Source organism: Brassica oleracea, chromosome C2 (genome assembly GCF_000695525.1).
Source record: "Brassica oleracea var. oleracea cultivar TO1000 chromosome C2, BOL, whole genome shotgun sequence".
Taxonomy (NCBI): Eukaryota; Viridiplantae; Streptophyta; class Magnoliopsida; order Brassicales; family Brassicaceae; genus Brassica; species Brassica oleracea.
Genome location: NC_027749.1, coordinates 21,933,742 through 21,946,924, shown reverse-complemented (window position 1 = coordinate 21,946,924; position 13,183 = coordinate 21,933,742). Strand labels below are relative to the sequence as shown.

Below are 13,183 nucleotides of genomic sequence, written 5' to 3'. Positions count from 1 at the left end.
CATGTTACTTCTTTCAATTATTCAACATAGTAACTGAATCATGTGCTATATGTTGGATTTGCAAATAAGGTTTTTTGTTTAGGAAGTTCGGATTGAACCTTCTCGCATTACTATTGGCCAGAGCTGGTTCCATAAAATGTGAGTATGAAAGGCATATTTATTTTTCGAGATGTTTGAGACCATGTATAAGTTAAGATCAAACAACTGACGAAATATACTGGAAAACACAAGCATAGTGACAAGTAGGATATACTACTAATCAATTGGTATTAAACTATCTCGATAATATTTTTCTAGCAGTCACTTAACCCACTGAATCACAAATACTGGAAAACATACAAAATACAAGTTTAATACATGTATATAATATGGTCTTCCTGCACGTAAAGTCACAATAGAACGGAGGCGAAAGCATAAATAACAAACATGAAGATGGCGTTCAACAACAAGAGCAATAGAAACCACCTACACATTGAAGACAATTGATAGTTGTAACCAAGGGATTGATTACAAATGTACAATTAACAATGCAACAGTAAACACCTTCCATTTGAGAGGAGCATCAATTATGAAAATCCATGATATCAGATAAGAAAGGAGAAAATCAACAAAATTAACGAAAAGAAAAAATAAATAATTATAATTTTATAAATAAAATTGACAGTTAATGGATGTAATTTTAATACGAAACTAATAAGACAAACAAAATAGTTAAAGTGATACTAAAACAATAACATCCAAAAAATCGCACTCACTATTATTGATGATAAAGAACACACCAACTTCCGCGGAGTGTAGGCACCTGGTGTTCAAAAAGAGAGCCCAAAACTTGGATAAAAGTATTAAAGTTTTTGAATTTGTTAAGCGGGCAATAGATGAGGAAAAAAGAAAGAAGAAGATCCATGTCATTGTACTTTACAATCACACCATTCCAATAATCAAAATTAAGGAGCTAGCTAACCTTTGACATTTATGATTAGGGAGACAATAATCTCATCTACAACACTACCCTCTTATTGATACATTTTCTAATTCGTTACTTGACTTTGAGACCCTACAATATTCTGCATTCATTCATAAATCAGTTTTAAATTATTAGTAATAGAATGCAACCCTAACTAAAAAATACTTTATTACCTGGAATAAGCTATCAAGTAGACAAATATAGGAATGGTAGTTTGTTCTTCAGATATAAACTTTTATTTTTTAATGTAGTTGTACCCACTTCAGTAATAAAGCACAAATAACATAGTGCAACTAAAACTTATTAAATCAAAAGGCTATTTTGATATAAGAAAAAAAAATTCCAGTAGCATATGATCTAGCAACAATTAACAGTTTTAATTATCAACCAACATGATACTATGATGCTGTCGGTTCAAATTATTTTCCACAATATCTTTAAATGTATGTCATAATAACTGAATAATTATTAGATGTGGACCATTCATAACATGTTTCATTCTTTTGACCCTAACCAGAAAAAAAATTAATCAATTTATTTTAATTTCAAGGTTCAGGTATTTATATGCATAAGTAAAAGTTTACGAGTAAGAATAATTTTATGTTAACTTGTAAAAAATAGTATTCCAAATAATTTATTTTAATTTTAAGGTTTATGTATTTATATGGCTAATTAACTAAAATATTACTAAAAATAAATATTTTATTAACTTAAACATTATTGTTTACTTATGAAAAATACTATCCATTCCAATCACAGTTAATTCAGTTTTTTTTTAGAAATCAAAATACTATTCTAATTGTACGTAGTGTAACTGTTTAATAATACTAAATTGTATATTTAAGGGCTGTTCGTTTGGTTGCCGCAGGTACCGGCGGCAGCGGCAGAGTCAACATTCTGCGTCAACTCTTGTTCGTTTCGTTGACGCAGGAAACTGCGTCTGACACCGCGTCCGAACGCCGCGTCCTGCGGCTGACGCCGATAAAATCTGCGGTCGCGATATAGTATGTGGCAGCGTCAGCGTCTGCGAAACGAACAACAACTGTCCTCATTGACGCTGCCGCCGCTGCTGCCGCTGACACCAAAACCTGCGGCAACCAAACGAACGGGACTTTAGTAAATTGTATACTTATTAATATTTATGTTTTCTGTTTGGAAAAAATAGCGCGTCACTGTTTATCCCCTTCTCTATCTAAAAAGAGATAACAGTTGACAAGTAATCTCTTCTCTCTCTCTCTCTCTCTGCCAATTAAAGCTTCTCTCTTTCCTCCGTTAGACCCGCTCTCTCTCTCTCTCCTAACTTTCTTCTTCGTCTTCAACACAGGACCCACCTCATCTGCGTGTTCTCTCTTTCTTCACGATGACCTCGAAGAACAACAGCTTGTCGGCCGCGCTCGTCTCGAATCTCCAGGACGTGCTTTCCAAGAGAAAAGGAGGAAGCGATGGATCCGCGGAGGAGGAGCCTCCTCCGTCTACTTCTGTCTCCGTCGATGTTGCGGCCAAGGAGATGGATGAGTCAAGACCCATCGTTTTAGTCACGAATGGAGATGGGATTGATTCGATTGGGCTCGTCTCTCTCTTCGAGGCTTTGGTTAAGGAAGGGCTCTACAATGTCCATGTCTGTGCTCCTCAAACGTGAGGAGGATTTGGTTTTATGATTTGTTCATTTTTTTCTTGTTAAAGTTTCCAACTTTCGGTGACCCACAAGGGATGTGAATGTGGCAGGGATAAATCGGTTTCTTCTCATTCCATGACTCCTGGCGAAACCATTGCTGCGAGTTCCGTTAACATCAAAGGTGCCACAGCCTTTGAAGTTTCAGGTATTTGCTGATTTTGATTGAATGATCATTACATCTGTAAGCTAGCTGAAAGTTGAAGTCTTTTTGTTGTTGGAATAGTCTTTTGCATCTTAATTCAGATAGGCTTTGAGATTATTGTTGTTTGTGTGTCTCAGGGACTACTGTGGACTGCATCTCATTAGGATTATCTGGAGCGCTTTTCGCTTGGTCTAAACCAATACTGGTTACCGTTTTGTAAACGTCTCATAATATAATGGTGTTATGGTATCTTGTAATTTCTGTATTCTTTATTTGTTTTTTTCTTCAGGTAATTAGTGGAATCAATCAGGGATCAAGCTGTGGGCATCAAATGTAGGTGCTTTTTGTCTTTTTATATACCTTGTTTGTCCATCCGCTACGTGTTTCCTGATGTGATAATACTCCAGGTTCTATTCCGGTGGAGTGGCTGGAGCCAGGGAAGCCTTGATTTCTGGAGTACCGTCTTTGTCTATATCACTGAACTGGTGAGTATATCATAGGAATGTATCAAATAACTAGTGAGTATATTAGCATTAGACGTTTTGGGTTTAAATGTTTTCTTATCTATTACAGGAAGAAAGATGAAAGCAAAGAAAGTGACTTTACGGATGCTGTTGGTGTCTGTTTACCTTTGATAACCGCCACAATTAGAGACATTGAGAAAGGAGTTTTCCCCAAAGATTGCTCTCTCAACATAGAAATCCCAACATCACCCTCATCAAACAAGGTTTGCATTTTTGACTCAAGAGATTGATTTCTGGTCTGAGTTATGTATGTTAAGAACACAGTCTATGCTTGCATTGGTTACCATGTTCTTTGATGTTGTGAATTTAGAGCCTTATTGGCAAATGGTTTCTTGAATAGGGTTTTAAGGTAACAAAACAAAGCATGTGGAGGCAGAGTCCTAGCTGGCAAGCTGTTTCAGCTAACCGTCACCCTGGTGCTGGGAATTTCATGTCCAACCAACAAAGCCTAGGAGCTCAACTTGCTCAACTTGGCAGAGATGCCTCAGCTGCTGTGAGTTAACTCTCCCCTATTCAAAAGTTTTAGATCTCAACTTTGTTTTCACAAGGTCCAAGATTAGTTAATTAGATACTGAGATTAAGATATCTGGTGATCTCAGGGAGCGGCTCGTCGCTTCACCACACAGAAGAAGAGTATTGTGGAGATTGAATCGGTTGGTGTTGCTGCCAAAACTGATAGCCGTGTTAAGAAATACTTCCGCCTAGAGGTAAAGAAGAAATTTGAGACGTTCTCTTCACAAATCCTTTGGATATTGATAGTATGTACCATTGTGTTTGAGATCCTGAGTCCTGACTATGTTAATATGCAGTTTGTGGCTAAAGAACAAGAACATACGGATGAAGATTTGGATATCAAGGCTCTAGAAGATGGTTTTGTAAGTTGGCATGATCACACGCTCTTCTCTGGTCTGGAATCTAAGCTACTTTACTAAACCTTTTTTTGTAATGACAGGTTTCTGTGACTCCATTGTCGCTACTTCCAAAGATGGATTCAGAAACTCAAGCCGCAGCATCAGAATGGATCTCCAAAGCCCTTAATGCTGATCAATGAAAAAGGTCCTTCTAGTAAATTATGTTGCATGATTTGGCCAAACAAATCTGGTAACTAGATTCAGCATGTGTTTGTCGTTTTAACCCTTTTGTTTATTCTATTTGTTCGATTTCCCTCGTGGCTTGCTTCTGTTGGCTTGTTTGTTTGTCAGTAGCTGTTTTGGAACACTTGCCTTTGTAATTGAAAAGGGTCGGTCTACTTTTATTATCTTCTAAATTCGTAGAAACTTTGTATTAATATTTGTTTTTTGTATACCTTTTGATTGAGAAGAACGGTCCCAAATCCCCTGGATGACACTATTGCTTCAGCTGAGATATGTATCATGAGCTATCTTTGAGTTTTGCCTCATAAAGGAGGTAGTGAGATTTCTAATGTGAAGCATGTTGTTATTGCATTGAATTTATTTTTCAATATCCTACAAGTGTGACCCACCTTTTTTTCATAGCTTCCATCAAATCTTTACATAATCATAGGGACAATAAGTCTTTGCTTGTTAGTTTTATTGACCGCTGAACAATACTTATGTAAGCATCGCTTTGAGGGCTATGGACATGTTGTCAAAGCAACATGTGATATGAAGGTGAATACTCTCCTTCATCTGCTACTATGTATCGCTTTGATTTAATTTGAAGGTATTCAGATGCTTCTACGTAGCTACACACCTCTTGGATGCCATTATTACCTTGTGATGCATCGAGCCTCTGCAATGTACTTCTCCAAGTTTCTTCGTCCTTACCACATAAGAAGGAACCGAGTAGTTTGAGGGCCAGAGGGAGATGCCCTGCTAAATGAACAGCACGAACGGTCACCTGCTCGAAACTAAAACGAGGGTAATCCTGCTTGAAAGCGAACTGAGAGAAGATGTGAAGAGCTTCATCATCATATCTCAGGAAACCCATCTCGTAAACATGTTTTACACCGCACGAGACAAGTGAACTCTTGTTTTTGGATGTGATCATGATTACTCTACTTCCGGGACCAAGCCAATGTGAGACCTTCACGATATCCTTGAGTTGTTCACTGTCACGGACGTCATCAACGACAAGCAGGATGTTTCGGTTCACGAGACTAGGCTTAATGTCATCATCAAAGCTGTCTCTGGCACTCCTCGTCCTTGTGAGATGGTCTAGTAAACTTGGCTAAATGCGGTTTTGATGACCGTTTAAGAAGCAATGATGTTGAAAGTGTCTTGAGATGTCATCAAAAACACATTCAGCTAGAGTCGTTTTACCAACTCCTTCCATACCACAAATGCCGATGGTAAGGACTTGGTTTCTAGAATCCAAATCCCACAATCCATAGACGGCTTTCTTGTGACGGTCCATGCCTAAAAGATCTTCTCTCATTCCTCTGCATGCTTGGACGCTCGGAAAGGAGCTCAAGGAAAGCCGCAAAATGCTGGTCGAAGTCGAAACCTGTAGGTAGCTGCTGAAGGGGACAGGCCTCAATCATCATCTGAGATGGTGTGATGTTCTGCGACATAGCAGAATAAATGCGGATGATTAGATCATCGAGCATCCTGGAATCATCCTCACTGTCATGTCATGAACACACACAGGTTCAGTAACCGGGTTTCGGTGACAGATAACTAAACCGGACGTTAACCAAAAGCGCTTATTACGAAACAAAAACATGATTTGTCTCTGTGATTATTATTACCAGTGGAGCGAACATAAAGGTACGAAGTCGCTTAGTCGGGATAGTTCCTACTATCAATTCATGACTGGTATGATGGTGAAAGTCGAATCCAAACCTTTAGTGATCTTAGCGAGTACGTCCAAGCACCAGACGGAAGAGGCGTAGTTCTCCGATATCACAACGACGGCCATAGCTGACTCCTCGATAGCCTAGCGAGGCTTCTTCATCAGACATTCTTCTTCCCTCTCCGGTCTGCTGGTTTTGGTCTCTGTAAGTTCTAATTCCCTTTTGATGTAACGAGCGGTAGAGATGGCTGACGAAAGTCCTACCCGTATCTTCCTTTCTAAAACTCAAGAACACATCATACTTCTTTGATGACGAGGAGGAAGAAGAAGAATCCATGGTTTTTTTTTAGTGCAGAGATGGAACCCAAAAATAAATAAATGAGATGGATAATGAAATAATTTATAATATGGACAGGATGCCAGTGTGAAACAGTAGACTTTTCTTGGGCCCCATGTCTTGAGATATTTTGTTTCTTATCTTTCGCCTTGCTCACATTGTTGATCCATAGAGACCTATGGCTTCTTTGTCTCGTGTCTGTAAGTACGATGTGTTCCTTACTTTCAGGGGAGAAGACACCCGCAAGAACATTGTTAGCCATTTGCACAAAGAACTTGTCAACAAGGGCATTGTTACCTTTAAAGATGATCAACGGCTTGAGATTGGCGACTCCATTTCTGAAGAAATCAGGAGAGCCATCCAAGATTCAAGATTCGCTCTTGTGGTTTTATCAAAGACCGATGCTTCATCTAGCTGGTGCTTGGACGAACTCCTTTTAATCATGGATCTTTGTTTGAAGAAGGAGATGAAAGTAGTCCCCATTTTCTATGGAGTTGATCCTTCTTGCGTCAGGAATCAGATTGGGAGTTTCTCTTTGGACAAGCACCAAGGTTCAGACAAGGTCACAAACTGGAGGCAAGCTCTCACACAGATCGCCAGCGTATCAGGCAAGAATTCTGCAGTTTGGTAAGTCTTCCTTCACCACCATCAACACATATTTTAACAAAAACAAATCTGCCATATCTATGGAAATGTTCAGAGAATTTTATTCATATGCTAGTGAGGACGAGGCCACAATGATTGAAGCGATTGTTGAAGGCATTTCAAACCAATTGTTAGCTATGAAGCAAGTAGATTTCAGCAATATTGTAGGGATTAACATTCACATGGAGCGACTGAGTCCTCTACTGAGTATGGAGTCTGGCAATGAGGTTCGTATGATAGGCATATGGGGGATGGGAGGCATTGGTAAGACCACCATTGCCAAGTGTCTCTTTGACCGGTTTTCGCGGGGATTCCCAGCTCGTTGTTTCCTAGAAAACGTTTCAAAGATTCATAGAACGCATGGTTTCTCGTATCTAACAACAAGGTTTCTTTCAACCACACTCGGTCTCTCTGAGAAGAAGATGAATTTCCCGGGCGCAGAACTTGGACCCCATGAGTTAAAAGCAAGGCTAGAAAACCGTAAAGTCTTTCTTGTCCTTGACAATGCGGATGACATGAAATAGATGCATGCTCTTGCTCAAGATTCGAGCTCCAGGCAGTCGAATAATCATTACAACACAGGACAAAGGCTTGCTCAGCTCATACGGAGTAAGAACTATATATGAAGTTAAGCGTTTGGACACTGATGATTCTCTTCAGATATTTAACCAGATAGCATTTGAAGGAGGACTTCCTCCTTCTGACTGCTACAATCAACTGTCAGTCCGAGCATCTAGGCTTGCTCAAGGTCTTCCATCAGCCATTGATGCATACGGTTTGTTCTTCTGAAGGCTTATATCTTCAGAAGAGTGGGAAGACGCATTTTGAAGATTTGAAAGAACTCCTCATACAAACGTAGTAGAGGTCTTGAAAATTAGCTACGGCGGCTTGGAGGAAGCAGATAAGAGAGTGTTTCTTCATGTAGCATGCCTCTTTAGTGGAGAACTTCTCCATCGTGCCATTACCCTTCTCAATGATGATGAACTACAAGGTTGTCTGGGAGTAAGAATTTTGGCCGAGAAGTCTCTCATTGAGATAACAGATGATGGGTATATAAAGATGCATTTCTTGGTAGAACAAACTGCAAGAGAGATTGAGCGTCAAGAATCATCAGTGCAGAGACCCCTGGGGGAACGAAGAGTTGTGCGGGATCCTACTGAAGTTTATGAAGTGCTGAGACGTAACAGGGTAAGTAAGCCTCTACAGTAGGCCTGCCGGTAGTTTGGTTTGACCAAAATCTTGTCGAATTAAACCGAAAAAGTTTGATTTGGTTTTCAGGTAGTTTGGTTTTTATTTTTTTACCGAAAATGACCAAAGTTTTTAGTTTCAATTATATTTCGGTTACTTCAATTCGAAATTTAGTCAACAAATTTTATCTGTTTTCGAAAAACCGAACTAATTTATTACCGAACCGAAAGCCAGAATTTTTTTTAATAAACCTACCTTTGGTTCGGCGAGTTCGGTTATAAACCGCATGCCTAGTCTACAGTATCTGTAACATATGTTGCTGTTGTATAAATGCAAACTTAACTTTCTCAGTGTCAACACCACAGGACAACCAATCAGTGGCATGCATGGCTCTACACATGTGCGAGATGCCAGAAGAGTTGTATGTCGATGGGTATGCGAAAAACGACCACAATAATCGTAAGTTCCTCAAGGTTCACAGGCACTCGGACCACGTTGATCCCATGCTTCATTTCATGAGTGACGATACATATTTACTTTCGGTGAGGCTTAGGTTACTACACTGGGATGCGTTTCCTTTGACAGACTTTCCTCCCTGGTTCCTTCCACTAGGTCTTGTTGAAGTCAGTTTACGTTACAGCAATCTCACAAGCTTGATGAAAGGAACCAAGGTAAACACTCTTCAATGTGCAGTGATTACTACCACATTTTAACTAACAATTTGCTTATTCCTTGTTGGTTTATCTTATCCCCAGTGGTTACTACACTTGAGAAGACTAGACTTGACAGGGTCTAAGAATCTTGAACAGCTTCCAGATCTTTCGCATGCGGTGAAGTTGGAAGAAGTGATAACTCAAGGCTGCAAGAGGATTCCAGAGTCCATTAGTAACCTTACTAGCCTGACAATGCTTGATGTCACAGACTGTGATGAGCTTACTAGTAACTACCACATCACCATAAAAGAATTCACTGGGCGTTCTTGGCAGATTGTTTTGTATTTCTCAAGTAATGAAGTGGAAATGAGGTCCACTACATATCTATCCATTGGAGGAAACATACAAATTCAGATGGTGGGGCTTGCCGGCACTGTAGATCACCTTTGTTTTAGTTCTGAGAAACAAGCACCTCATGTACTGACAAGGATGTACCAGCAACCACTTCTGTTTTACGGTCATAAACGGATGATGAAGAAAGTCGAGCAGCAGAAGCATCGACCCAATAAGTCAGAGTTGCACACTTTTAATGCCATAGAGATCACCAGGTTCAACTACAAGAGTGATGCTGCTGCTGCAAGTTTCCTCTGTCATAGCCTTTACATGTTCCCCTGCTTGAAAGAGTTAAATCTAATCAACTTAAACATTAAAGTGATCCCAGATGATGTAAGCTCCTTACAACTCCTAGAGAAGCTGGACTGGAACGGCAACGATTTCGAGACTTTACCAGAGACCATGAATCAACTTCTGAGGCTGAAACACGTCAGCCTTTGTAACTGCAGAAGACTTAAAGCGTTTCCGGAACTAGTTCAGTTGGAGACTATCAAACTCTCTGGCTGTATGAATCTCCAGTCATTGTTGGAAACTTCTCATGTTGAACCAGGTCTGGGCAGATACCAGTGGCTTGAGCTTTGGGTTGACGGCTGCACTAAGATTCAGTCAATATCAGACCAGCTTAGACATCTTATCAAGCTATCGTATTTAGATCTTAGTAGCCATGAGTTTGAGACATTGCCGTCAAGTATCACAGAACTTTCCTATTTGGGAACTCTCTGCATTAATAAGTGTACGAAACTCAAATCGGTGCAAGGAGTTCCATTGTCCCTCAAGTATCTCTACGCACATGGATGTGAGTCCTTGGAAACTGTTTCCCTTCCTTTGGACCATTCTATAAAGCACCTTGATCTTAGTCCTTGGAGGCACATCGACCAAATCTTTTTGAGTAAGCTTATAGAGAACATGATGATCCTCAGTTACAAATTTTAGTTATCAAAGCAACATGTGATATGAAGCTGAATTATCGTCTGCTCTGACATATTGTTCCGATTCTGTTTGACGTCTTGGAATGTATTCACCTGCCACGATGTAGTTTGCTATCCGGCGGCTACCTTTATCTTGTGATGCTTCAAGCTTGTGCAATGTTGTTTTCCAACTATCCAAGTCTTTTATCATATAAGTATGAACCGAGTACTTTGACGGCCAGAGGAAGACGTCCAGCAAAGTGGACCGCACGAATGGAGAACCCCTCAAAACCAACAAGAGGGTAAGGCATCTTTTTTTTTGAAAAAAGGGGGTAAGGCATCTTGAAAGCACAAAGAGAGAAAAGTTGAAGAGCTTCCGCGTATCTCAGAGACTCCATCTTGTAGATATATTCTACTCCACAGGATTTAAGCTTATTGTCAGCACAAGATGTCATGATAACTCTGCTTCCTGGACTGAGCCAACGGGAAAACTTCATGGCATCCTTAAGTTGGTCATGATTCTCATCATGAACACCATCAATAACAAGCAAGACGTGACGGTTTACAAGAAATGGTTTGATGGCATCAAAGATGTTATCAGAACTCGTTTTGCTAATAAGATGTTGTAGCAAACTTGGTGAGATGCGGTTTTGATAGATGTTATCGACATTGCTTAGGAAGCAGTGGTGTTGAAAGCGGCTTGAGATGTCGTTGAAAACACATTCTACGAGTGTCCTTTTACCGACGCCATGTTCACCCCAAATGCCAACTGTACGGACGTTGTTCCTGCTAGACTCCAAAATCTAGCAACGCATAGACTTCTGTCTTATGACGATGCATGCCAACAAGGCCGTTGGAGTCGTCAGATGCGGGAGAAGTCGATTCATCCGACAATTCATCGTCTGTTAAAGACGTGTCTTGGCTCTCAAGTCCAGCTTCTCTAGACCCGAGCAGGCTTTGGGGTATGTGCTTCATATAGATATCACTTTCGCTCGATTCGACGTCAATGGCGTGTTCTGTTTTATAGATGCCGCCCAGGGTATAAGGATGAGACCGAGGAGCACAAATGCTGAGGATTAGATCATCGAGCATCTTGGAATCATCCTCCCTGCCACGAAGAATATTATGGTTTCTTATAATTAATAATAGGACGAGACATGTTCGGTCAATTTATATGAAAATTATTTAAAAACTATCGTATAGAAAAATAAAATTTATATTCTTGATCGAATTAATATTTTTGGCCCTTAAACTATTTTTAAAAACTTTTTTGTTAATTACATAATTTGTTTACTGGTGAACTCATCTCATTTTTAAAAATATTTTAGGTCAAAAAGTCACTTATCACATAAGAACCTAACGTTTAGGCCGAAACATCTCAAGCCTACTATTTGGTTACAATGAAACTATGTCAGCTCAGTTTTATATCATGATTTAGCAATTTAAAAGTTAATTATGGTTATGAGAATTTTACGTGTACGTTCACGTATCAATCCTATCAATCTTATTTTTCTTATTTCTGTGTCGTTTTTTTCATTTTGGTTATTACTCGATATAAATATTTATTTTTGAGTTTATTTTCATTTCGTTATTTTATTTTGGTCTGAGATTTAGAAAATGTTTAAGATTTAAAATTATTTAAAAAGTTACATACTTAGGTTAATTGCTTATTTTATATTTTAAATATTTTATATTAATTATTTATTTTATGTTTTCTGCATATTATGAAATAATAAAATAATAATTATATATTAAATAACTAAATTTATATATAATAACACAGTTCTCATATTTAGAAATATAGAAAAAAAATCAAATTGTTTATTTTTAAATTTACTATTTTAATTAATTTATAGAAATTATTTATAGACAACATAAATAACCGTAGAAATATGTGGGCAAATTGTTTTAGAAAAAATTCATTAAATTTCTAATCTTATTTTTGTATTTATGATACTTTTATATTAAATACTGTAGTATGTTTCAAATATTAATTTTGAAATATTTTGTAAAATAGAAAATTTTAATTGCAGATTTATGTAACTTTCTTTTTTTTTTTGTAAAAAACGTAACTTTCTTTATATGTATGTTTTTGTTAATAATATTCTTTGCCATTACCATTCGGATCCTCGATGTCTAAATTTTACGTGTGCAGTATTGCAAAAAATACGAACAAACAAAAAAGTTTATTCTAATTCTTTACATTTGCGGTTTTGATTCAAATACATCCTGATCTTCAAGAATAACTAATGAAATACGCCCCCACTTATATTATCAACCACTACCCAATTTTTATATAGTGTGGTAAAGCACTGTTGAGTACGTTCATTCATTGTTATTACTAGGCATTTTGTGTAATCGTTTTATTAATAAAATAAAAATGTGAATCTTTATCTTTTTGATTTTTTTTTTCTTTTTAAAACAGCAATATACATAAAACTTCAAATAAGCTTCCAAAACACAAAACCAAAATAAGAACAAAATAATTACAAAATAAATAAAAATTAAAATTTATGATTAACTTAGAAAACAATTTAAGAAAAGTGAATACTCTTCAAATAATGATAAATTTTCTTGGTTTACTCAAAAGTACAAACATAAACTTATCTTCTAATTTCATAAGTTGTAATTTTAATGAAAATAGGTAATAGTAATTTATTATTATAATGGATCTATAGATTTACGATTGATGTTAAATCTATTAGGGCATCTCCAATAATAACACCATATTTGGTGTTGAAATTACACAAAATTTAATGTTTTGGTGTCATAATTTTTTTGTCATCTCTAGTAATGACACCAAATTTTACATCAAATGTAATATTATATATTATTTAATGTTTATAGCTTTAATTATTTTATATTTTATCATAATTAATTTATGATTAATTATATAAAGTATAGATAAACATAATGATTCTGTTCTCCCCAGTGCTAAAGAAGACAATCACGTGTATTTTTTTTTCTCTATGTTATACACTTAGGTATTAGTTTTCATAA

The 13,183-nt window shown here is 37.5% G+C and overlaps 1 protein-coding gene and 3 pseudogenes across 3 annotated transcripts; 2 read left to right on the top strand and 2 right to left on the bottom strand.

The window, feature by feature from the left end:
- Positions 1-2,169: 2,169 nt before the first annotated feature.
- LOC106327371 (5'-nucleotidase SurE) lies at positions 2,170-4,640 on the top strand. Of its 3 annotated transcripts, none has more exons than XM_013765513.1 (11): positions 2,171-2,423; positions 2,469-2,599; positions 2,690-2,784; positions 2,919-2,986; positions 3,071-3,114; positions 3,189-3,266; positions 3,355-3,508; positions 3,646-3,798; positions 3,905-4,012; positions 4,115-4,180; positions 4,258-4,640. In XM_013765513.1, exons 1-11 carry the CDS (start codon positions 2,325-2,327, stop codon positions 4,354-4,356), a joined length of 1,095 nt encoding a protein of 364 aa, XP_013620967.1. In that variant the 5' UTR covers positions 2,171-2,324; the 3' UTR covers positions 4,357-4,640. The 3 variants fall into 3 exon arrangements, with proteins under 3 accessions (XP_013620965.1, XP_013620967.1, XP_013620966.1); XM_013765512.1 differs by having other exon boundaries at positions 2,172-2,329; positions 2,363-2,599; XM_013765511.1 differs by having other exon boundaries at positions 2,170-2,599.
- On the bottom strand, positions 4,384-6,408 carry LOC106327374 (annotated as a pseudogene).
- Positions 6,409-6,521: 113 nt separating this feature from the next.
- Positions 6,522-10,461, top strand: LOC106327370 (annotated as a pseudogene).
- LOC106327373 lies at positions 10,189-11,342 on the bottom strand (annotated as a pseudogene).
- Between the last annotated feature and the right edge of the window lie 1,841 nt (positions 11,343-13,183).

Excerpts from the sequence above, each read along its gene's own strand:
- LOC106327371 (XM_013765511.1), top strand. The coding sequence starts at position 2,325 with ATGACCTCGAAGAACAACAGCTTGTCGGCCGCGCTCGTCTCGAATCTC. Across the intron at positions 3,267-3,354 it reads TTGTCTATATCACTGAACTG|GAAGAAAGATGAAAGCAAAG; the intron begins GTGAGTATATCA and ends TATCTATTACAG. Across the intron at positions 4,181-4,257 it reads AGGCTCTAGAAGATGGTTTT|GTTTCTGTGACTCCATTGTC; the intron begins GTAAGTTGGCAT and ends TTGTAATGACAG.